General features: G+C 37.6%; 2 protein-coding genes across 4 annotated transcripts in view; one reads left to right on the forward strand and one right to left on the reverse strand.

Moving 5' to 3' along the window:
- Positions 1 to 492: 492 nt before the first annotated feature.
- The window catches only part of Acss2 (acyl-CoA synthetase short chain family member 2), a 49,076-nt gene continuing 24,270 nt past the window's right edge, over positions 493 to 25,298 (forward strand). For 2 of the 3 annotated variants that reach the window (XM_076851732.1, XM_076851733.1), the window contains exons 1-2: positions 493 to 755; positions 6,545 to 6,740. In XM_076851732.1, coding sequence (XP_076707847.1) covers positions 578 to 755; positions 6,545 to 6,740 — 374 coding nt within the window. In that variant the 5' untranslated portion in view covers positions 493 to 577. Of the gene's footprint in view, positions 756 to 979; positions 1,052 to 6,544; positions 6,741 to 25,298 lie in introns of those variants that run through there. The other variant, XM_076851734.1, reaches the window with a different exon arrangement.
- Positions 8,612 to 25,298, reverse strand: part of Gss (glutathione synthetase) — a 69,629-nt gene continuing 52,942 nt past the window's right edge. Inside the window, exons 13-14 of the mRNA XM_076851737.1 lie at positions 8,856 to 8,889; positions 8,612 to 8,753 (exon numbers count right to left, since the gene is read on the reverse strand). Of these exons, the coding sequence (XP_076707852.1) occupies positions 8,676 to 8,753; positions 8,856 to 8,889 (112 nt within the window). The 3' untranslated portion in view covers positions 8,612 to 8,675. The remainder of the gene's footprint in view (positions 8,754 to 8,855; positions 8,890 to 25,298) is intronic.

Here is a 25,298-nt window from a genome sequence, read left to right on the forward strand (position 1 = left end):
TCACCTGGCTTTACGATTCGGTGGAGTGACAATCAGGATTGTGCAATGAAACTAGAGGGTGACTCCACGATGGACTTGATCCAACTTCTCTCATTAGCCCAGCCCTCTCCCGCTGGAGCCCTGCCTAAACCCAACCCCTTAGCTGTCACTCCAAGACCCCAACTTGGTCACTCCACTGCCCTGCCTCCTCTCCAGTCATATTCAGCCCAGCTACTCTGGATCACTCCATGGGACCACCTCCTCTCCTGTCACGCTTGGACCCACCCCTTCCCTGTCATTCCATGGTTCCACCCTCTCTCCTGTCATGCCCAGTCCCGCCCCTCTGCTTTCACTTTATGTTCCCACCTCTTCCGGCAAAACAGCTACGCCCCTATCCTTCGATTTTTCCATAGCGCTGTCTTTGCAACGTGGCCCCGCCCACAATACACGGCCCCGCCCATTACAGACAGTAAAAGCCACGCCCCCAGCAACAGCCACGCCCCTCGCCTAAGGCTCCGCCTCTAGGATCGGCTTGTTTTCCCCGCCCGGCCACCCGCGGCCACCGCAGAGGCAACCCGGGTGCTCGGAACTTGACGTGATGGGACTTCCCGAAGAACGGGGTCGGAACAGCAGTGGGAGCGGTGGCCGGGAGGAAGCTGGAGCCGGGGGCCGGACAAGGAGTTGGTCTCCGCCGCCCGAGGTCAGCCGTTCGGCGCACGTCCCCTCGCTGCAGCGCTACCGCGAGCTGCACCGGCGCTCTGTGGAGGAGCCGCGGGGTGAGGCTGGGCCCGAGCGAGCCTGGGGGGCGCCAGTGAGGAGAGGAGCAGGGGCTCTGTGAGGGGTTTCACCGAAGAATTGCGGTTCTGTGAGGAGATGGAAAGGGGATTCCGGAAGGAGATGGGAGTCTATGAGAATGGGGGTTCTGTGAGTTGAGAGTTCCCTGGAAGTTGGGGAGTTCCTTGGGACTTGGCAGTTTTGTGAGGAGATTGGGGTTCCGTGACGGAAGAGTGGAGGTTCCTTGAGGAAATTGGAAGAAGGGAGATTTCGGAGAGGAGAGCGCAAGTTCCAGGAGGTGAGCTGCTGGGCTCCCCGGGGCCAGGTGACGTCTTGAGGGGAGGAGGACCACCAAGAGAGTTTTTTGATCTCCCTTTCACACCAACTCAGCAATTGCCTCCTGAGACCTTTAAATTGTGAACTAATCTCAGTTGTTCAGGGGCAGTAATGGGTCTGGTTCCCATCTTGAGAGTTCCAGATTTTTTTTTCTTTCTATCAAGCATTCCCCATAAATTACCCAATATAAGACTGAACAAGTCACTGCAATGTCAGTTTCTTTTAAAATTTGGGCCGGGATTGTACTAACTCAGATTCTGATCGTTGGTTTCATGTCTTTAAAAATGTACCAAGAAAATTCCCTGACTTTGCCTTTAGACTGGGCAACATCATGTTTGGTAGTGAGAAAAGCACCCGCCATGCCACTCATTTACTGTGGAGTCTTGGGCAGATTTTTAAACCCTCTGAAATTCCTTTCCTTCAGCTATAAGATAGGAATAATAATATTTACCTCACCGATTTGTATGAAGACTAAAGTGGGTAAGAAGTGTGCATTATAAAATGCCTCATGCACTGTAAACATTCAATAAATGATTAGTTTGATAAAAATACTGTGGATGAAATAGTTACTGAGTAAAGCAAGATAAGATGGAATCAAGTGTGAAGTGGTTGATTGCTGCAGGCATTGTCCAAGTTTGAGCCCTCAGACCTCTTTTTACTTCTCTTTCCTCTTTATATTTTCTCCCATCATAAGTTCATCTGCTTCCCAGGGGTGAGCTATTACTACCACAATAATTCCTATTCTATATAGTTACCCTATACCCAGCATTTCACTTATGTTTTGGTCCCAAATTTCATAGGGATATATAGACTATATGTATCTGCAAACTGTGATGTTATACCATATTCAACATGACTATGAATGGGATTTACCAATTTTCCCTCCCAAACCTGTTCTCCTCCCTAATTTTCTTATTCCTATCAGTGTCAAATGGCACTATCCCAAACTGTAAATCTCTTCTATCAGCCTCTCTTCTAATCAGATCTATCTATATATCTTATCTAGTTACAGATTGCTTACTGCTTGCTAAGCACAATTCCAGTTTGATTTGATGTGGGGACTATAATGTTCCACACTTACAGACAAGGAAACTGAATCTTAGAGAGGTTAACTGACTTGCACAAGGTCATAAAGCTGGTTAATGGTGGAGTTGGGATTTGAGCCAACAGTCTTAACTGCAGAACTTATCCTCCTATCAGTGATTCTGTTCCTCTTTCTTTACCCCACAGTATGCTTTTCACTAAATTTTGTCAAAAACTTCTTCAAAATGTCTCTTGGATTTACCTTTTCTTCTATTCCTATAGACATTTTGTTGTTTTGTGGCTCTGGGGATGAAAGCCAGAGCCTTGCACATGCTAAGCGGGTACTCTACCCCTGAGCTACACCACCACTACCCTGACAGACATTTTAACTCAAGAAGCAGTCTCCTAAGTTTTCCTTTCTTCCTGAGTCTTACCTCTTCCCTTCCATCTCTCACCATTAGAGTAATATTCTGGAAACACTGCTTTCAAATGTTATTGCCCAAACTATCAATAGTTTCCTATTTCCTTCAATTTCAAATCCTGCTTTTTTTCCCAAGTCCTCTGATAATCTAGCCCCACCCAACTTCTTCATTCTTATCTCCTGCTACTCTCTACCCCACCCCTCATTCACAGGTCTTTCTTTTTTATATTTTGGATATGCAAAGGTCCCTTCCCACCTCCTTGCCTTTACCTATTTCCTTCTATTCCTCTTAATGAAACTCTACCAGTTCCATAGAGCTTTTCCTGATCACCCCAGTATGTGTTCATCTCTTTCTTCTTCTGAACTTCATTACTAGATCATGCCAAGGGAACATTCAGATTGCTACACACACACACACACACACACACACAAACACACACACAAAAAAAAAACCACCTGGAAAAAATTCTAAGTGAAAATAAAACTCAGTTTTCTTCATTCCTTGTTGATGGACATAAATGTGATTCATAAATAGTCTTATATACTGCGTCTATTATTGCACTTAAAATATTTTTGAATATGTATACTTTATGATTAGCTATGTTGTCCTTGGGGAGAGTTTCTTTTGTGGGTTTTTTTTTTTTTTTTTTTTTTTTGGTGGTGCTGGGGATTGAACCCAGGGCTTTGTGCATGTGAGGTAAACACTGTATCAAATGAGCTATATCCCTTGCCCTTGGGGAGAGTTTCTTATGCTTCCTGAACTTCAGTTTTCTCATCTATAAAATTAGGATAATATATATTTCATCAAAGTATAATATAAACTTATTAAATGCTGATTCCCATTTGCTATCTCTTTTAATTGCCATTCAGAATTCTGTTATAGTACTACTTGTTTTACTTGTGTTCATCAGTTAATAGTTGTTGGACTTGAGTTGTTTCCAGTTGCACTATTATAAATACTGTTGCTATAAACATCTCTTAAATAATCACTTTTTTCCCTTTTAGGAATATTTTGTTGGAATATATTCCCCAAAGTTGAGTTAGCAGATAAAAGGGTCAAAAAGTTTTATGGCTTTTGTCAGGTATTATCTAATTATTATCTAACAAGATTGTATTGACATCTTAAAATGCCATTATTGTATAAGAGTACCTGTTTTCCCAGGGCCACCCAAGTCCTGGGTTTAATTTTTTAAGAAAATCTTTGCTAGTTTGATAAGTATACAACGGCGGAGTCTTGGGTTGAAAATTAATTTGAATTTCTTTGATAGATTGAAAGATTATATACCATGTAATTTATTTTTCAATTATATTGTCTTCTATATTCAAAACTATTTCATTTGTTAATATTATCTCTCCAAATAGATTGTCTAAATTCTTTGTTTTTGAGATGGGGGTCTTCTTATGTTGCCTAGGTTGGTCTTGAATTTGTGGGCTCAAGCAATACTATGGCCTCAGCCTCCCAAATAACTGGGACTACAGCCATGCACCATCATGCCTGACCTAGGCTATATAAATTCTAACTCATATAATCCTGAACAAATAATTTAGCTTTTATAATTTTGTTCATTATGAAATGAGGGCTGGGGTTGTGGCTCATAAATAGTGTTGCTATGACCATCTCTTAAATAATCACTTTTTTCCCTTTTAGGATTATTTTATTGGAATACATTACAATCACACTTGAGGCACTGGGTTTGATCCTCAGCACCACATAAAAATAAATGAATAAATAAAAGGTAGTGTCCATCTACAACTAAAAATATACATTAAAAAAAGAGGGGGTGATAATTGCTAAGATTCCTTCCATTATTATGGTTCTAAGTGTATCTGACCCAATTCTCATAATATCCTAAATTCTCTGCATTTACTCATTTTACCTGTTGAGTGTATTTTTTTCAGAGTAGTAAGGCAGATATTTTAAGAATATAAATCTGATCATGTCACTCTTGCTTAAAACCGTTTAATGTGGGCTGGGGTTGTGACTCAGCAGTAGAGTGCTCACCTAGCATGTGTGAGGCACAGCACCACATAAAAATAAATAAATGAAATAAAGACATTATGTCCAACAACAACTAAAAAAATATTAAAAAGTTCAGGGGCTGGAGTAGTGGCTTAGCGGTAGAGCATTCACCTAATACGTGTGAGGCCCTGGGTTTGATTATCAGCACCACATAAAAATAAATAAATAAATGAAATAAAGGTATTGTGTCCAACTATAACTAAAAAGTAATTTTAAAAAAAAAAGTTTAGCATTGGAATGGGCCTTTAGTTCAGTGGCAGAGGACTTGCCTAATGTTTGAGACACTGGGTTTGATCCTTAGCACCACATATACATGAAACAAATTAAATAAAGGCATGCTGTGCATCTACAACTACAAAAAAAAATTTTTTTAAAAAACCTGTTAAATGTTTTTCCATTGCTCTTGGGATCAATTCCAGATTCCTTATCATGCACAGAAGAATTGCATGATCTGCCCAGTTACGCATCAACTTCCACAAAAATTCCTGCTATTCTTTCCTTTATTCTGTGTTTCAACCTCAAGAAATTTAACATAAACCCTTGATTTACTTCCATCCTATAGTAGCACTCTCTTATTTGGTGAGGGATTAGAGAAAAACTATTCATCTTTTAGACTTTAGCAAAAAATGTTTTCCTCAGGTTAAGTTCAAATGTTGACTAAGCAAATTGTGTAACCTTGGGACTGGGGTTGTAACTCAGTGGTAGAGCACTTGCCTAGCATATGTTAAGCACTGGGTTTGATCCTCAGCACCACATAAAAATAAATAAATAAACAAAGGTAGTATGTCCATCTACAACTAAAATTTTGTTTTTAAAAAATTGTGTAACCTTGGGGCTGGGGCTGTAGCTCAGTGGTAGAGCTCTTGCTTAGCATCTGTGAGGCACTGGGTTCCATCCTCAGCACTACATAAAAATGTATAAATAAAATAAAGGTATTGTGTTCATCTACAACTAAAAAAAAATTTTAAATTGTGTAACCTTGTACAAGTTATGTAACCTCTCTGAGTCTTAATTTCAAATTTATAAAATGAGAATGAAAATAATGCATACCGTGCTAGGGATGTGGCTCAAGCGGTAGCGCGCTCACCTGGCATGCGTGCGGCCCGGGTTCGATCCTCAGCACCACGTACAAACAAAGATGTTGCGTCTGCCGAGAACTAAAGAATAAATATTAAAAAAAATTCTCTCTCTCTCTCTCTCTCTCTCTCTCTCTCTCTCTTTAAAAAAAAAAAGAAAATAATGCATACCTCTTAGAGTTGTGGTAAGAACTAAATGAGATAATACATGTAAGGAGCTTAAAATAACTTCTGGCACATAGTAATACTTGTGCAAGTAGTAGTAGAAAGAGATGCTTAATAAATAATTGCTAAGAGAAAATGAACAAATTAAAAGAAGAAAGAGTTGGGTGTGGTGGCACACACCTGTAATCCCATTGGCTTGGGAGACTGAGGCAGGAAGATCGTAGGTTCAAAAGCCAGCCTCAGCAACTTAGTGAGGACTTAAGCAACTCAGCGAGACTGTCTCTAAATTAAACAGGGCTGTGGATGTGGTTCAGTGGTAAAGCACCCCTGGGCTGAAACCCTGGTACAAAAAAAAAAAAAAAAAAAAAAAAAGAAAAAGAAAAGAAAAGATGGTCATGGAAGATCTGGTTAAAGAATTTCTTCCTTTCGCTAAACATTTTTAACTGCCTACTATGTACAAGACATTGTGTTAGATAATGCTTGGTTATGACTGGAATAGATGGTGAAAAATGAATAAACAGTTTAGAGGCAGAGGAATAATTTGAATCAAGATTCAGCCATAGGAGTAGAAGAAGGTAGGCTAGGAGAGTTGTAAATGATACCAAACTCAGTAAAGGAGGGAGGGATCCAGGTGGTGGGTCCTAGGACAGGGAAATTGTAACTTGGTCCTATGCATAGACTGGATAAGCCAGCTGAGGATAAATATGTCTGAAAAGCTTAGTGATGCCTGGGCTTCTCTTTTTGTTGCAGAATTTTGGGGGGAGATTGCCAAAGAATTTTACTGGAAGATTCCATGCTCTGGCCCATTTCTCCAGTACAACTTTGATGTGACTAAAGGGAAAATCTTCATTGAGTGGATGAAAGGAGCAACTACCAACATCTGCTACAATGTGCTGGATCGAAATGTTCATGAGAAAAAACTTGGAGATAAAGTTGCTTTTTACTGGTAAAAATATTTATCTTATAGCCTGAGATAGATAAAAACAGTTACCCCTTGACAGGCATTGTGGTACACACATACCTGTAATCTGGCTCAAGAGGCTGAAGCAGGAGGATTAGAAATTCAAAGCCAGCTTCAGCAATTTAGCAAGGCCTTAAGCAACTTAGTTGGACCCTATCTCAAAATTAAAAAACACACAAACAAAAAAAAGGACTGGGCATGTAGTTAAGTGATTAAGCACCCCTGGGTTAAATCCCCACTACCAAAAAAAAAAATCACTTCTTCATATTTATTTAGTGTTTCATAGTTCACAGAGTGCTTTAAAATCCATTAACTCATTTGGTGCTTTCAATAATCCAGCAGAGTAAACAAAGTAACAATAAATTAAAAAATATTTCAAGGAAATTTAATTATTTCCCTCAAATTATAAAACTAGTAAGTGATAGAGTTGACATTCAGAGCCAAGTGTTATGACTAATAATGTAGTGTTCTTGGCTTGTGGTTGGAGAAGAAAGACAATGGGTAAATGGAAGAGAACAGGCCTAAGTAACTTTTCTTTTTTTGCTTTGAGAGAAAAGTGGGGTATTGGGGTTTTCATCACCACCATCAACATCACCACCATGACCACCATAATTATTTTTTACTGGATTATGTGCCAGACATTATGCTTAAGTGCTTAACAAATATTATCTCATTTGATGCTCACAACAATTACAAAAATTCTGTTTGTTTTTCTCATTTTACATATGAGAAAACAAATTCTGAGAAGTTCAATGACTTATCTGAAGTCAAACACCTAGCAAGAAACAGAGCTGTGATTCAAAGTCAGGGAGTATAATTACAGAGCTTAAACTCTTTTTTTTTCAATTATTTTATTTATTTATTTTTATGAAGTGCTAAGGATTGACCCAGTGACTGCCACCTGCTAGGCAAGTGCTCTACCACTGACTGAGCTGCAGTCCCAGCCCTAGAACTTAAATTCTTTTTTTTTAATATTTATTTTTAGTTGTAGTTGGATGCAATACCTTTATTTTATTTATTTTTATGTGGTACTGAGGATCAAACCCAGGGCCTTGTATGTGCTAGGTGAGCGCTGTACTGCTGAGCCACAACCCAGCCCCCAGAGAACTTCAATTCTTAACCTTGATATTATACTTTTCTGACTCCTCTCAGCTTTACAAACTGGGGTTCTTAGACCCATTTTACAAGTGCAGAAAAACTTGGAGGGGTTACATAGTGAGTAAGGTCATAGAGTAAGTGACATAGCCAAGATTCAAATCCAAATCTGTCTCACTCCTTGTTTGTACCACTAGGCTGGCAGCCTCCCCAGTGGGAACTTCCTAAGACTTTCTCCCCCTAGCAACTTGGCTCTCTATGAAATATTACTATACGGAACCCAAATAGGGCATTAAATTTCTAGTAATTGAGGTATTGCTCTGCCAATACCCATGAACATTCTGAGAACTGATCTGTTTTTTTTATAGGAAAAAGTTGGATGTTTCGTGGCAAAGAATTAAATTGGCCCTCATTCAAAATCTGCCCTGTTAATGTGATATAGCAAGAAGTACCCTAACCTGAGATAAGAAATTTAGGTTCTTATCCCAACTCTGCCACTAACTTGCCATGTAATCACAGGCAAGGTATTTATATATTCCAGATTCAGTTTCCTCTTCCATAAAATAGGGATAATAATTCCAATCTTGTTTTCCTCACTAGATTGTTATAAATATCAAATGAGATGATATGGAAAGCATTTATTTATTCATTGAGTGGTTGGTTATCATATTACTATTGTTTAGTAATATGAGGGTATTTGCCACCAAAAGCTCACTATCTGTTAATGTTTGTTGAGATTCACTTTAGCTCCTGCTCTAGGACTTACAGTTGAGCTCCAGCTGACATTTGGGCCCACATCTTAGGCACCGTAAGACCAGAAAATATTCAAAGATCTACACAGGAGATGCTTGTGTCTGAATTTATTTCCTGGTTTGAAAGAACTGATGCAGGTTTGAAAGGTGCCTATTGAAAAACAGAAAACACAGGCCAGATTTGTTCAATCACTAGAGATTTCTCCAAAATTCTGAGACACTGGTATTTCAGTGGTTTCCCAACCATCCTTACCTGAACAGATTTTAAGGAGCCTCTCTTTCCCCACCTGAAAAATGAGGAGAGTAGATTAAATCAGTGTTTTCCAAAGAATGCTCCAGGAATCACCAATTACTTGAGATATTAGCAAGGACTTTTCTTTTTTTTTTTTTTTTTTTTTTTTTTTGTGGTGATGGAGATTGAATCCAGTGCCTCTGCATACTAGGCAAATGCTCTACCACTAAGATATATCCACAGCCCTAAATGTTATTGGTGCACATTTTGTTTGATTGTTTATCAGAGGTTTCTAGAATCATGAAACAAATGAGTTGGGGAAACACTACATAATAAATTGCATTTGTGTGGGATCCTCAGTATATGTTAAAATAGTGAAGTCTCCCAGAAGTACCACAAGAAAGATACCTGATTAATTTGTTTAACATGGGATCTCCCAAATTTATTTGAGCCCCAAATATTTTTTGCAATGTGTTGTTAGTATCACAGGAAACAGTATTCTGTGGGAGCACTGGATTAAATAATCTCTAAATTTAGAGTATAAAATTCTTTAATTCCATAACAAAACATTCTCATTCCAGTTTTACATTGATCATTACTTCAACTGGAATTATTAAAGATATTAGGTACTCAACCCTGTGCTAGGTGTTATGGATACAGGGATAGAGGGGTGGGATATAAGTATCATATAGACAATTACTATTTCATTTTTGGTGATGGTGGGATACCAGGGATTGAACTCAGGGGCACTGGCCACTGAGCCACATCCCCAGCCCTATTTTGTATTTTATTTAAAGACAGGGTCTCACTGAGTTGCTTAGTGCCTCGCTTTGGCTGAGGCTGGCTTAGAACTTGTGACCCTCCTGCCTCAGCCTGCAGAGCTGCTGGGATTATAGGCGTGCACCGTGGTACCCAGTTTACTGTATTATTATTATTATTATAGATTAAACTCAGGAGTGCTCTATTATTGAGCTATATCTCCAACCCTTTTATTATTATTTCATTTAAAAATTATTTATTATTTTAATGAATTATTTCATTATTAAAAAAGTAAAATAAAATGAGAAAAAATGAGATGGAGTCTCACTAAATTGTTAAGGCTAGCTTCAAACCTATGATCCTCCTGCCTTAGCCTGTTGAGTAGCTGAGATTTTAGGTGTACGCTATCATGTCCATACACATGGCAATTATTATTCAATTCTTTCATGTTTATAATTAAGAGCAAACTATAAGTAAATAACCTTTGTTATAAGAAAGTAAAGTTCAAATATGGCATATAGGCTGTTATTTCCTTTTATTTTCTCTATTTTTAAACAATTTACTACTGTTTCTTCATCTTTGTTGGTGTGATGCTGAGGATTGAACCAGAACCTCTGTGCATGCTAAACAAATAAATGCTCTACTACTAAACTAAACTCCTAATCTTTCTTTATCTTATCTTTCCTTCTTTCCATCCTTCCTTACTTTTTTTTATTAATTTCTTTCTTTTTTTGGTACTAGGACTTGAACTCAGGGGCACTTAACCACTGAGCCACATCCCCAGCACTTTTTATTTTTCATTTTTTAAATATATATTTTTTAGCTGTAGTTGGACACAATACATTTATTTTATTTTTTTATTTTTATGTGGTGCTGAGGATCGATCCCAGGGCCTCAAATATGCTAGGCAAGCATTCTATTGCTGAATCACAACACCCTCCCCTTATTTTTCATTTTTTAAAAAATATTTTTTTTGTTATAGATAGACAAAATATCTTTATTTATTTTTATGTGGTGCTGAGGATTAAACCCAGTACCTCAGACATGTGATGCAGGTGCTCTAGCCCTGAGCTACAGCCCTAGTCCCTTTATTTTTCATTAAAAAAATATTTTTTTCGTAGTTGTAGATGGACAGAATGCCTTTATTCTATTTATTTACTTTTATGTGGTGCTGATGATTGAACCCAGTACCTCACGCATGCTAGGTAAGTGCTCTTCCTCTGAGCTATAGCCCCAGCCCTTTATTTTTCATTTTGAAGCAGAATATCACTAAATTGCTTAGGGCCTAGCTAAGTTGCTGAGTCTGGCCTCAAATTTATGACCTCCTGTCTCAGCCTCCAAGTTGCTGGGATTACAGGCATATGCCACCATATCTGGTTATCAATGCTTACTTTAAAAAAGGTGGGCATGATAGATGAGTTCTTATATACAAACCCATCTTTTCTTTCTCCCATCCTCCTAGTATAATTATATTTTTTAGTTGATTTAAAATCACCATTTAGGGTCTGGGGTTGTGGCTCAGTGGTAGAATGCTTGTCTAGCATGTGTGAGATACTAGGTTCGATCCTCAGCACTACATAAAAACAAAGAAAATAAAGGCATTGTGTCCAACTACAACTAAAAAAATATTTCTTAAAAATCACCATTTATATAAGAGTAGTATATTAAGATTGCATTTCCTTTTAGGTAGATTTTTGTGTTTTTTGAATAAACCATTACCTGCCACTTTTTTTATTCTATTAAATTCTTCTTTTCCCCAAATTTCTTCCTTTTAGATCCCAATTTCATTCTGTTTTAATTTTTATTGATTTTGAACCAATTTCAATCAATTTTTTATTGATTGAACCCAGTAGCACTCTACCACTGAGCCCAACCCCCAGCCCACTCTCCTTTTTATTTTCAAAACAAGGTCTTGCTAAATTTCCCAGGTTGGCCTCAAACTTTTGATCTTCCTGGTTTAGCCTCCAAAGTGGCTGGAATTACAGGAATGTGCCACCCTGCCCAATTTTTATTGATGCTTTAAAAAATGACATCTTCTTAGTTATTTGTTCCAGTTGTACTTCTTGTAGAACTTTCTTTTCTTAAAGCTTTCTTCTCAATTTTAACTGTGTCATTTATATAACTGTAGTGACAATAACAAACTACTTTTGTAGCTCATTCTTTGTTTTGGAACATGCTTATATATGATTGAAATAGTCAACAAAAGAAATGATGCTCTTAGGAAAATACTCCAATTAGGTAAAATAGAATCATAGCAAGTTAGAATTCGGTTTTTTATTTTTGGCTTGACACATTGTAAATGTTCATGGAATAATAGTATTTTTGGAATTTTAAAGCAATTGTTAGAATCCATCTAGTCAATCCTCTTTATAGATCCATAGATTAAGGGCCAGAGAGGCTGTGATTTACCTAAGGGTCATATACGTATTTGAAGGCAGAACTGCTACTGCTATCCACACAGTTTCACTCTAGTGAATTATTTTTCTATATGATACACCTTATTCTAGAAATCTAACACTTGGCTGTGACAGATGAAAAGAGAAATTAACCAGATTAGCTAATTTAAACTAACTTTAAAAAATATTTTTAGGATATATAAATGGACACAATACCTTTATTTATTTATTTATTTATTTATTGTGTGGTGCTGAGGATTGAACCCAGTGCCTCACACGTGCTAGGCAAGCTCTCTACCACTGAGCCATAACCCCTTCCCAATTTAAACTAGCTTTGAAAGTATCAGATAAAGTTTGTTATCAGGTTTAAATGTCTATAAAATAGCCTGAAAGCAATTAAAGACCAAACTGAAAAGAGTCACTACACAATTTTTTTTTTCACAAGGGAGAAAGCATTTTAGGGAGGAAATATGATGTAAAGATTAAGAGAACAGCCAGATATGGTGTTGCACGCCTTTAATCCCAGTGGCTCTGGAGGCTGAGAAATTCAAAGCCAGCCTTTGCAAAAGTGAGGCACTAAGTAACTCATTGAGACCCCGTCTCTAAATAAAATGCAAAGTAGGACTCGGGGTATGGCTCAGTGGCTCAGTGTCCCTGAGTTCAATTCCTGGTTACCTGCCTCCCCCTCAGAGGAAAAAAAAATGCTTAAGAGAGAACAAGGTTTTGGAGTCAACTTGCATAGTTTGAGATATAACTGACACTAACCAGCTATCTTGTCTTGGAGAAATTAACCTCTTGAACCTCAGTTTTCTCAATTGTAAAATATGGATTAAAAATAGTTTTTATCTCATGAAGTTGTCACTAAGAAAGATTGGAAAAGATTACAAACCCAAGTGGTCAATTCCTGGCATACTGAAAGCACTATTAGATATTATTATTATTGATTAGTGAAAAGACTAAATCTGTTTGGAGTAAAAGCTTTATGCAGGGAACAATTTGTTCATTCAGTAAATACTTACTGAATACATAGTAAGTATGTGCCAGGCACTATTCTCAACCAAAGTTCCTGCCCTCATGTAGGGTACAATATAGTATGAAAGACAAATGGTAAACAAGCACAAGTAGTGACAAGTGTTATAGAAAATATAGAGCAGAGTAAAGGCAAGGAGAATGACAATGCAGAGTGGGGATTAATAAGGGAAGGACACTCTTATAAGGTGACATTTCATCAGAGATAGTGTGGTGTATTTTTTGTTGTGGTTTGGGTTTGGGTACTGGGGATTAAATTCAGTGGTGCTCTACCATTGAATTACCTCCCCAGTTCTTTTTTTTTTTTTTTTTTGATAGGGTCTTGCTAAATTTCTGAGGCTGGCCTCAAGCTTTCAATCTTCCTGCCTTAGGCTCCCCTTGTCACTGAGATTACAAGCATGTGCCACACCTGGCTCGGGCAGAGATTTGAAGGAAATGAGATAGTCCCTTTTTATATCTTATGTAAAGACAGGATCTTGCTAAGTTGCTTAGGGCCAAAGTTGCTGAGGCTGGCTTTGAACTTGAGATCTTCCTGCCTCAACCTCCTGAGCCACTGGGATAATAGGTGTGGGCCACTGCGCCTGGTGACAAACCCATATTCTGACAGGGATATTTGTTAGGAGGACATGGAATACCAGAGCCTATCATTCAGTGGCTCAGTTAATTATCTAGGTCCAGCCTGGAGTTTACTTCAGTGAGGAGGAAGGGACTTTTTACCTCAATCTATATCTTTACTGATTTCACAACAGTATATCTACTAATCAAAATACACTTGGTAAAGAAAAACACTCATTTGAGGCATAAGATAGCTTCAGATCTTTCTCTTCCCCCTCTCTGAGCCTTCCTTTTGTGAGAATGATGGGAGATGAATTACAGATAATCTGTAAGATTCCTTCTGGCTCTGATCTTTCAGAATCCTATGATTGTTTCTGAAGAGGAAGTGATTTTTAGAGGTTCTGCTGCAACCTATGGTGACTCTCTGGTGATTCAGTAGACAGATTGGGTTTCTGTGGAGATGGTAAGAAAAAGGGAGAATTTTAGAAAATTTGGGGTGTAGGGGCTGGAGGAGGAATCTGCTTTTCTTGCTTGGGGGTAAGTTGTAGCTAGAAGTGTAAACACTCAAAACTAATGGGAGATTGGTGGGAAATAACTTGTTGCTGGAAAAGTCTTCCTCTACTTAAATGAGGTAGGCAGATTGTGGAGGAGTGCTGGAGGATTTTATGTTTAACATAGATTTTTTAAAAATATATTAATTTTTTTAGTTGTACACAATACCTTTTTTTTTTTTTTTTAATGTGGTGCTGAGGATCGAACCCAGGGCCTCACACATGCTCACATGTGCTAGGCAAGCACTCTACCGCTGAGCTACAATCCCAGCCCACTAACATAGATTTTTAATCTGCTTCTCTCACTTCTCCCTGAGTTTCATGACCCTTGATAGTCTAAAGAACCCTTCCCTAATGTGGTGAAAATGAGACAAGTAGTCTATACTTTTTCACTTTTTTTGGAAGTAGGTAGCAGATGAATAATAAACGGATTGTTCTGAAAACTGTCTTGAGAACTGTTTCAGTGTTCTGAGCTCCATGTCAGCTACTTGAGTTTATACTCATGCGTTCAGTAAACATTTAATGAGGAGATTGGCTTTAGTTAATGCCCCTTTCTGAGCCTGTTTTTCCCACCTGTCACAACTGTCAGGGGGAGGTAGGAGACTTATTTATATAACTTCTAGCACTGACCTTCAGAATTACACAAATGTAGGGAACTGCTCCTTCATTATTCATGGAGGTCTCCTAGACATGGTAAGGCAGCTGGGATGGGTGAGGTGGGGGAACCCTGTATTAGTAGGTAGTCAGTGGGATCAGGGTTCTTGATTGAGGGCAGAGTAACATTTAAAAAATGTTACAGAAGGCCTGGAGCTGAGGATGGGCCTTGCTTCTTTTCCTGTATTTGGTTGGGGACAGATTAGGTACTGGTAATGATCATCAGTGTCTGACACCTTAAACTTTTTTCTAAGAATTTGAGACTCTCAGTTCCAGTGCTGAGAGGTCTTTTGGACTTCCCACGTAAAGCAGGAATTATATATCAATATCCCTACCCGAACAATCCACAAAAGTTTAATTCTGATTCTTGATCATTCCAATTTGACCCTTACTCTAACATTCAATTTGTGGGAAATTACCTCCCTTGTAAGCACTGTTTTTTCCCATTTGTAAAATGAGAATAATAAGCTCCCATGACATAGATTTTTAGAGGCATAATTGGAGTAATCTTTGTAGAGGCACAGATGGGAAGTCTATTTGCTTCTCCACTCTATCACTGTGGATTCTGTGAGGTATGTGTATAGAAACTCTAGGAACTTGCAAAGCTCAGTTTGAAACCCCCTGAACCTAGTCCAATATTCTTGTTTTATGAATGAGGTAGTTCTGAGTCCACATTCCTATGTTCCTCATATGATATGGTTTCCTAAACTCTCTCATTATTCATGGAGGTCTCTTAGACATAGTTTAGTTGGCAAATATCTCATTAAGTATTCCAGTTATGTTCTGCCTTACACACTTTCTATTACATGATTTGACTTTACATATCTAAGATTACATTAGCCTCATTGGAAGCCACATACTACCACTTAGTGTATAATCTCTCATAATACTTAAGATGTTTCTATGTATTTTAATAGCGAGCTATGTCTCCCCTATACTATACTTATATATTTGTTCCCTGTCCCCTGCTTTTTTAAGTGGAGGGTATGGTTCACAACACTTGACAAATGAGGAACTTGAGGATCTGAGAGTAGAAGAGATTTGACCAGGGTCTCATAGCAGTTATAACTTGTTCTGGACAGGAGGACACTTATATTCCTTGTTCTAGACCCTGTGCTTCTACTTACACAGCTTTAGCTTCTTTGACAGTTTGTTATCTGTCTAGCCAGAAGTTTAATTAGGAGGGTTGGAGTTGGTTTGGGGAATGTTGACTACAGTTTATAAAACAAAAGACGTTAAAGAGAAAACCTCAAAGATATCCTTCCTTAACTGAGATATGCTTATTCATCTATTCATTAAACAGTTTTTTAAACTGAGCATCTATAGCATATAATCTGCACACTATCTTGAGAACAGGTTTTTGGGGATGTGGGATAATAGCAAGGGGTCCAATAACGAGGCACTTACAGTTGTTCAGGCAAGATTTGATAATGATAGAGGTCATGAAAAGTGGTCACATTTGGATATTTTGAAGGAAGAGTCAATAGGATTTATTGATGAACTTGATAAACAGTATAAAAGAATGGAATCAGAAATATCTCCAAGGTATGTATGTGTATGTGTGTGCTTGCTCACATGTGTGTGCAACTAGAAAAATGGAATTTTCATTAGTTGAGATGGAGAAGATATTAAGAGGAAAAGCTTTGGGGAAAGTCTTAGAATTTGTGTTTCATACACAGATTGTATAAATGCAATATTACAAATGCTGAGGAATCATTGAAGAGTTTCAAGTAGGGGTATGACCTACCAGATTTTCAATTTGAAAACATAATCCTCAGCTGGCACATGCCTATAATCCCAGCGGCTTGGGAGGCTAAGGCAGGAGGGCACAAGTTCAAAGCCAGCCTCAGCCAAAGTGAGGTGCTAAGCAACTCAGTGAGACACTGTCTCTAACTAAATAAAATACAAGGTAGGACTGGGGATGTGGCTCAGTCGTTGAGTGTCCCTGAGTTCAATCCACGATACCCCCTCCCCACAAAAAAGAATACTATCCAGCTGGGCCTGGAATATACTTGTAATCCCAGTGGGTTGGGAGCCTGAGGCAGTCTCAGCAATTTAGCAAGGCCTTAAGCAACTTAGTTGGACCTGGTCTCAAAATAAAAAAAAAATAAAAATAAAAAGCCTGGGATGTGGCTCCGTGGTTAAGCACTCTTGGGTTCAATCCCTGGTACAAAAAAAAAAAAAAAAAAAAAAAAAAAAGCCTATCCTGAGGATCTCTAGGCAGAGGCCCTAGTTGCTCTGTAATCTTCTGCAAGTTATGACATCCCTAGGAGCCTCACATTTTTGATCTTTAAAATTGGGTAACAAATCTTGTTCTTCAAATCTCCAAAGATTGCCACAGGATTAACTGAGATGGAAGATGAATAAACACTCAAAATACGTACTACAATGAGAATTATAAAATTCTCAGATTTATAGAAATGTTGCAAATACAACACAAATAACTTGCCTGATCCTTTGGAGGGAAGATGTGATATAGATCCTTTAGCATGTATATAGGACTGTCTCCTATGTAACTATAATAAAACTATCAAAATAAGGAAATCAGTGTTCATATATCACTGTCATATAATCCTCAGACTCTGTTACAGTTTTTCCAAGTTGTCCCGATGTCCTTTATAGTAAAAAGATCCTGCCAAAGAATTGCATGTAGTATATAGTTGTTATTTCTCTTTTTAGTCTCCTTTAATCTAGAATAGTCCTTTAGTCTTTACTTGACATTTTTTTAATATTTTTTTTTAGTTGTAGTTGGACACAATATCTTTATTTTATTTATTTATTTTTATACAATGCTGAGGATTGAACCCAGGGCCTTATATGTGCTAGGCAAGCGCTCTACTGCTGAGCCACAACCCCAGCCCTTTACTTGACTTTTATTATCTTGATATTCTATCTTTTTAGTCTTATAGCCAACAAAATGTAGCCTAAACAGAATTGGTTGCTATTTTATTTAAATAGTGGTTGATATATTTTTAAAAAAATTTTATTAACACTTTAGCAAGTACCCAAATAAAAGTAAAGACATTTTGCCCCTGCAAATATCAACTATGACACCATACTGCTCAATTAAAAATAAAGATTTTGTAAAAAAACTAAATAAATAAAAAAATAAAAATAAAGATTTTATTTTTTATTTATGAATATCCAGAACTTCAGGCCTAGGAGAACCTTAGACATTACCGGTTATCTCTTTTTTGGGATGGAAGCTTTGAGATTAGCCCTCATCTATTTATTTATAAATAAAAAATAAAATCTTTATTTTTATTTTTTTAATAAATAAATAAATAATAAAAATAAAGATTTTAACTGCATTAGAATAGAGCATAACATCACAACATATAGTACTTTATATTCAATAAATTTAGCATTATGAAAAAGTATTGCTGATAGATGAAAACAATATTATTATTATTATTATTATTATTTTAGATATGAATGAACCTTTATTTTATTTATTTATATGTGGTACTGAAAATCCAACCCAGTGCCTCGCACATGCTAGGCAGACGCTAGACCACTGAGCCACCCCCAAGCCCCAGATGAAAACATTATTTAGAATTAACTTTGGCTTTTCTTTTTCTTTTTTTTTTTTTTTTTTTACCAAATGGTTTTTTATTTATTTATTTATTTTTTTAAAATTAATTTTTATTGTAGGTTGTTCCAAACATTACATAGTTCTTGATATATCATATTTCTAACTTTGGCTTTTCGATTGGTCATACTTCTCAGCTTCTTCACCTAAACTCTAAGACTGTTCTCTCTTCCTAAATAAAAATAAGGGCTTTCCTTACCTGGGCCAGTCTTAGTCCTGCTTATTCTTTCAGAACCATGTAAAATATCTCCTTTTTTGGGAGTTTTTTCCAGTTCTCACTTTCCAACCCTCTTTCTTGCCCTCAGAATGAACAATAAAATCTAGATTTAGAAAGCACATTTAACAAAACATTTCCCTCATTTACAGTTGAGGCAAATTAATGAATTAATCTATAGAAGTTTGGTCTAAAATTCAGTGTTCCTGACTTCTAATCCAGAGTTTTTCCTCTGACCATTCATTTCCCTCTCATTATAGCATTCTTGTTAACATTCTTTAGTGTTAGCTTCAGCTAACACTAAAGGCAGCCTAGAAGAACATCATAGCTCAGATGGATCAGTTAAGGTAGTGCCAGACCCTACAGGGACCCAGGATATAGGGCTGAGCCAAAAAACACATAGGAGCAGTTTGAACTCCATGCACTAGGCATCAGGGAGCTTGTAATTTTGAAGCAGAGATGGGACAAGGAATATCCAGAACTTCAGGCCTAGGAGAACTTTAGACATTACCGGTTATCTCTTTTTTGGGATGGAAGCTTTGAGATTAGCCCTCATCTAAGGTTTGGTCTACTTAAAGTTTTATGTTTTATCAACAGGAAGAATCATTATTTTATTTAAAGAAAATACATAGACCCTGAAGCTATTTACCCTGGAACATAGTGCATAGACTTGTTCATGCAGGAAATATTTCTAGTATACCAACACCTGCATTTCTTTTAATTTTCTTATTTGTTTATTTAGGTCTGGGATTGAACCCAGAGGTGCTTTAGCACTGAGCCACATCCTCAGCTCTTATTTTTATATTTTATTTTGAGACAGGGTCTCACTAAGTTGCTTGGTAACTCACTAAGTTGTTGAGGTTGGCCTCCAACTTGCAATCCTCCTGCCTCAGCCTCCTGAATCATTGGGATTACAGGCATGCATCATTGTGCCTGGTAACATCTGCATTTCTGAGTGTGATTTTTAACTAGAAGTTTGTTTTTTGCTCCCTTTTGCTCCTGCCCCTAATATATAGGCTCTTTTCATTCTGTGTATTGTATGAAGAAGTTATAGTGGTCCAAGTTAAATAATTATACAAACTGTGAGGTTTTTAAACTTGTGACAGGAGACCGAAGGGAAATTCTATTCATTGCAAGGAAACCCTCACTTAAGCTTCAGTAAGCCACAAGCACTTAAAACCCATGAACCTTCAGTTGATTATCCTTTCCCAATCCAGTCTCTACCAGGAACTGACTTATGTCCTTGTGCTGGTCACCCTGTAGCTGAATTTTTTTTTTCATTTTATGGATGCTCAATTATAGTACAATCGGAGGGCAATTTCTTCTTAAATGCCTTCACTAGTTACTTTTCATCATAATCATCAGCAATCCCTTGGACAGTAGAAGTGATCTTCCTGCCACTTCTCTGTTGAATTCTTTTTTTTTTTTCCCCTTTCCTCTCTGTTGAATTCTTACGTGGATATAATCCTTAGTGCCAGCAGGAAGCTGGCACCCTTACTTGCATCAGCAAGGGGGTCGAAAGAGTGGAGTTTCTAGATTGCAGATATACAATATGATTCCTTTTCCTCAGTGGAAACAGCCTGCAGAAGACAGCTGGGCAGAAGGCAGGTGGTGGGGTTGGGGGTTGGGGAGAGAGCTCAAAGGGGAGGTTGTTGAGTCCAGGGCAACAACGACCCAATGACTAGGGTGGCCATGATATTTTAATACATGGAAATCTATCCAAATAAGCAGTCACACAAGCCTCTTATTGAACTTTAGTATCAGCTGCTTTTTCAGATGACTGTACCTTTTGAAATGTTCCCCAAACTACTACAAATATTGTTAGAGAATTTTAAATTTGACAACCAGATTGGTGAAAACCTATTCAGTTGTTTTCACATGATGTGAAACATACTGACAGAAATCTAATTTTATTTTTATAGATATATGTCAGGAAATATAATAAGTGCTTAGGATATAGCAATAAACAGGGGAAATCTACCTCATGGATCACACAATCTCATGGGGGCAAAATATTTGCCTGTGAGCTGCAATTTTATTTAGGAAATATTGGGAACAACGTCCTTTTTCTTATTTCAATGGAGAGGATGGGGAGGTGGAGACACATCTCTGGGAGCAAATGGGTATATAAATGCTTCTATGACACTTGACAAATCAAGAACTATGAAGGTTCAAAAACATGAGAGCTTCCTGAATTTGGGATCTTTCAGGAAGTTGTCAGGAGGTTAAAGAGATCATGGTAAATATGGTCTTGCCCCAGTCTAAAGTTCAAAGTGGCTGGGAGTTTCCTCCTCAGCTTATGACAGTGCTCCTGGAGTTTTTTAGGAGACAGACTTCTCCAAGTTCATTTGGGTGCACTTCACATTGGTGCAGTGGAACATACACTAGTCTGAAAGTCGGAAACCTTGAACCTTGTCACAGATTTGCCTTTAGCCCTCTTTGTGGTGTTGGCAAGTCTTTTCTAGATTTCTTGTATCTTTAAAATTGGGTTAATAATATGTGCTGTACTCACTACTAAGGCAGTTGTGAGGATCAGGTGAGGCAATGCATTTTAAAGCAGTTTTATATTATATTAATTTGAAGAATTAGCTGAATTTGTATTGATTTATATAACCATGTGAAGCAGGCATGGTGTGTTTCATTAATTTTCTTTGGCCTCTACCTTAGCTAAGTTTGTTCTTTTTTTCCCCCTCTTTCCCATAAAAGTATTGGGTTTCCATATGAGTGTCATATCCTGAATCCCAGCTCCAAGGGCTTCTTTCATTTTCTCCCATGGCACAGAGTCCAGGAATAAGCCTACCATAGGGACTCAAAAAACACTTCTTGACATGACTCCCAATTCTATTCTACAAGTTCCATCTCTTCCTCTCTCTGTCTACCTCTTTTCTTTGAAACTGATTTTGAAGACCCATTCTCTGCTGCTGGAAGGGAGAAATGGAACCATAATTTGAGACCTGTTACAGATTATCCAGTCTAATATTAACCTTCACCTCCTTCTATTTCTCTTCTCTCATTTTATATTTTATCAAGAAAGAAACAGGCTCATTTTTTTGCAGTTCATACACTGAATAAGGAGTAAACAATAAATCTAGTGACTCCATATTCAGAGCCAGGACTTCCCAAATTTTAGCGTGTATAAATAAGTGCCTGAGGACCTTATTATAAATCTATGACCCCACCCCAACCTAATGAATCAGAATCTCCTGAAGATAAAACCTCTGACATTTTTTGCAGGGCGGGGAGGGGGGGTGATATTGGGGATTGAACTCAGGACCTTGCACTTGCTAGTAATTACTCTACCACTGAGCTACATTCCCATACCTGACTTGTATTTTCACAACCCCCTCAGACAATTCTGATGTCAGAGTGAGGTACCATCAAAAAATAATTATTTAGGAGCTGGGGATGTAGGTTAGTGATGGACTGCATGTTTTAGCGTATGTGAGGGTTTGAGCTTGATTCCTCCCCATAATAAAGTTTGGGATAAAAGAGAGAATATGACATTCATGTTAACATGGGAGAAGGAAAACTGTGAAGGAGAGAGTAGGCAAGGGGAACCAACTCCAGGTTTCCTAACAGATCAGTGTTAGGAAATATTACACATGAAATTTGAGGATCTAGATATATTTAATCTCTGAAAACTTTTCTGTTTAGGTATCCACAGAAATAGAGTATACTAGATTGAAGACTAACAATTTAAACAATGCTGCTTACCTAGATAACAGAACCACTGTAATGAGTATTTTTGCATGTATCTATTTCACTTGAGGGATCTGATGTACATGTAAGATGGTACCCCTGGCTATTCTTCCCATTTTCTTTTATAGTCTAGGCTTTCTCTCTCTGTCTCTGTCTCTCCCCTAACACCCCTAGGGATTGAACCCAGGACTTCATGCATGCTAGGCAAGCACTCTACCCCTAGCCCTCAGTTACAATTCTCTTTTAGGCAGCATTCCAAATGCTGTGACAGTAAAGGATTTGAAAGCTGCCCTCATTCACTTGTTATGGGTAAGGCCAGCACAGAATGGTAGGAAAAATTGTGTATGATTTCCCTCCTGTAAGTAGATGGAGAAAAGGGTTACCTTCTGTACTGGCTCATGTTCTGTCTTCTCAACAGAGAAGAGGTACAGAGTCCAACTGGCACCAAAGCTACCTTCCAAGGGGAACAGACACAAGGTCTCTGGATTAAGGCCTGAAAATAGCTGGCGGGAGGACAGTGTATAATAATAGCACAGATAACAGAGCAAGAGTACTGTACTTTGAACCTCAGCTCCAGGACCTTCTTCTAGTCTCTCTCATGGCAATGGAGTCCAGACTGAGCCCACTTTAGGGGTTCAAGAAACTCTTCTCTAGTCCATTCCAAAAGTTCCACATTCTTTTCTTCTCTGTGTCTACCATTTCCGGTGCCTGTCCAGTGTCTGTCTTCTTTGTCGATATCTTCTCTTATCTCCTCCTTCCTCCCATATTTCTTTTCTCTGATCAGCCTGGGTCTTACTGGTTACAAAAGCAGTCATAAGTTTGTTCATTTGTTCATTCATTATTTTATCCAATCATTTCACAATTATGTATAAAATGCCCATCATGTATAAACTTGGTGCTAGGCACTGAGAAGGAAACAGATGTCTACATGACTGTAATACTACTAAAAAAAGTGCCAACAAGCCAAGAAGGAATGAATGAATGGATAATGCTAAATTTTTCTGATGAAATAATGGTTATAATCTTTCTGGAAAGGAATACTTGTAAAGATATCTGTATTTTTTCCAAATTAATCTGTATGTTTATTGTAATTCTAATCAAAGTCACAGTGAGTTTTTTTATTGAGGTGTAACTAATATCAAACAATTCACCCATTTAAAATATACAAATGATTTAAAATGTATATTTCAGGGCTGGGGTTGCAGCTCAGCAGCAGTGAGGCACAGTGAGGTAGTGAGGCACAGGGTTCAATCCCCAGCACCATATACAAATAAATAAATAAAAGAATTGTATTCATCTACAACTAAAAACTTTTTTAAAATGTATATTTCAATGATATTCACAGAGGTCTATAGCCATTACCATAATCAATTTTAGAACATTTCATTGCCCTAAAAGAAATTCCTTTCTCAATAAAAGTCACTCCTCATTTCCTTCCAATTTTCCCCAATCCAATTCTTGACATCCACTAATCTATTTTCTGACTCTCTGACTCTTGACTATTTTGGACATATCATATGAATGGAATCATACAATATGTAGCCTTTAGTGTCTGGCTCTTCACTTAGCACAATTTTTTGTTGTTACTGGGGATTGAATCCAAGGGTGGTTAATCACTGAGCCACATCCCCAGCCTTTTTTTTTTTTTTTTTTTTTTTTTTTTTTTTTTAAGAAATGGTCTCATTAAGTTGTTTAGGGCCTCACTGAGATGCTGAGGCTGGTCTCAAACTTGTGATCCAACATGCCTGGCGCATGTTTTCAGTGTTTATCCATGTTGTAGCATGCATGTATCAGTATTTCATCCTTTTTATGAATGAATAATGTTCCTTTGTATGGATATATCATATTTTTATTTATACATTCCTTAATTGATAGGCATGTGTGTATGTGTGTGTGTATGTATGTGTTTGTGTGTTTTACTGGGGATTGAACCCAGAGCCCCATGCATGCTAAGCAAGCACTTTACCACTGACTTAACTTCCCATCGCTTTTTAATTTTTTTTTGGTACTAGAGACTAACTCAGGGACACTCAATCACTGAGCCACATCCCCAGCCCTATTTTGTATTTTATTTAGAGGCAGGGTCTCACTGAGTTGCTAATTGCCTCGCTTTTGCTGAGGATGGCTTTGAATTCTAGATTCAGCCTCCCAAGCTGCTGGGATTATAGGCATGTGCCATGCACCTGGCCCTATGCGTGTGTGTATATATATATATTCCAACTACAACTAAAATATATATGTGTGTGTATATATATATATGTATATTTTAACATGCTAAGTAACCTTGAAGTCATCACTTCCCATTTCTGTGCCATTTGTAAATAAAACTGGTAGATCAAAAAAAAAAAAAAAAAATATATATATATATATATATATGTTGTAGTTGGACACAATACCTTTATTTTATGTATGTATTTTTATGTGGTGCTGAAGATCGAAACCAGCGCCTCACACAAGCTAGGTGAGTACTCTACCACTGAGCTACAACCCCAGCCCACGCCCAGCCCTTTTTAAAATTTTATTTTGAGACAGGGTCTTACTGAGTTGCCTGGGCTGGCCTTGAACTTGCAATTCTCCCACTTCAACTTCCTGAGTAGCTGGATGTTTTTACTTTTTGACATCATGAATAATGTTACTATAGGTATTTGTAAACAAGTTTATATATATATATATATATATATATATATATATATATATATATATATATATATGTGCTTTCAATTCTCTTGGGTATATATTTAGGCGTGTAATTGCTGGGTCATATGGTAACTCTGTACTTATCCTTCTGAGGAATTGCCAGTCTCTTTTCCAAAGTGACTGAATCATTTTACATTCCCACCAGCAATATATGAGGCTTCCAATTTCCCCTCATGCTTGCCAACATGTTATTACCTGTCTGTTTTATTATGGTTATCTTAGTGGGTGTGAATTGGGATATCATTGTAGTTTTTATTTGTATTTCCCTCAACATTCAGTTGGTACAGACCTGGCTTTCTGAATCAGGGAGGAACAAAA

The sequence above is a fragment of the Callospermophilus lateralis genome, chromosome 3 (genome assembly GCF_048772815.1).
Source record: "Callospermophilus lateralis isolate mCalLat2 chromosome 3, mCalLat2.hap1, whole genome shotgun sequence".
NCBI lineage: Eukaryota > Metazoa > Chordata > Mammalia > Rodentia > Sciuridae > Callospermophilus > Callospermophilus lateralis.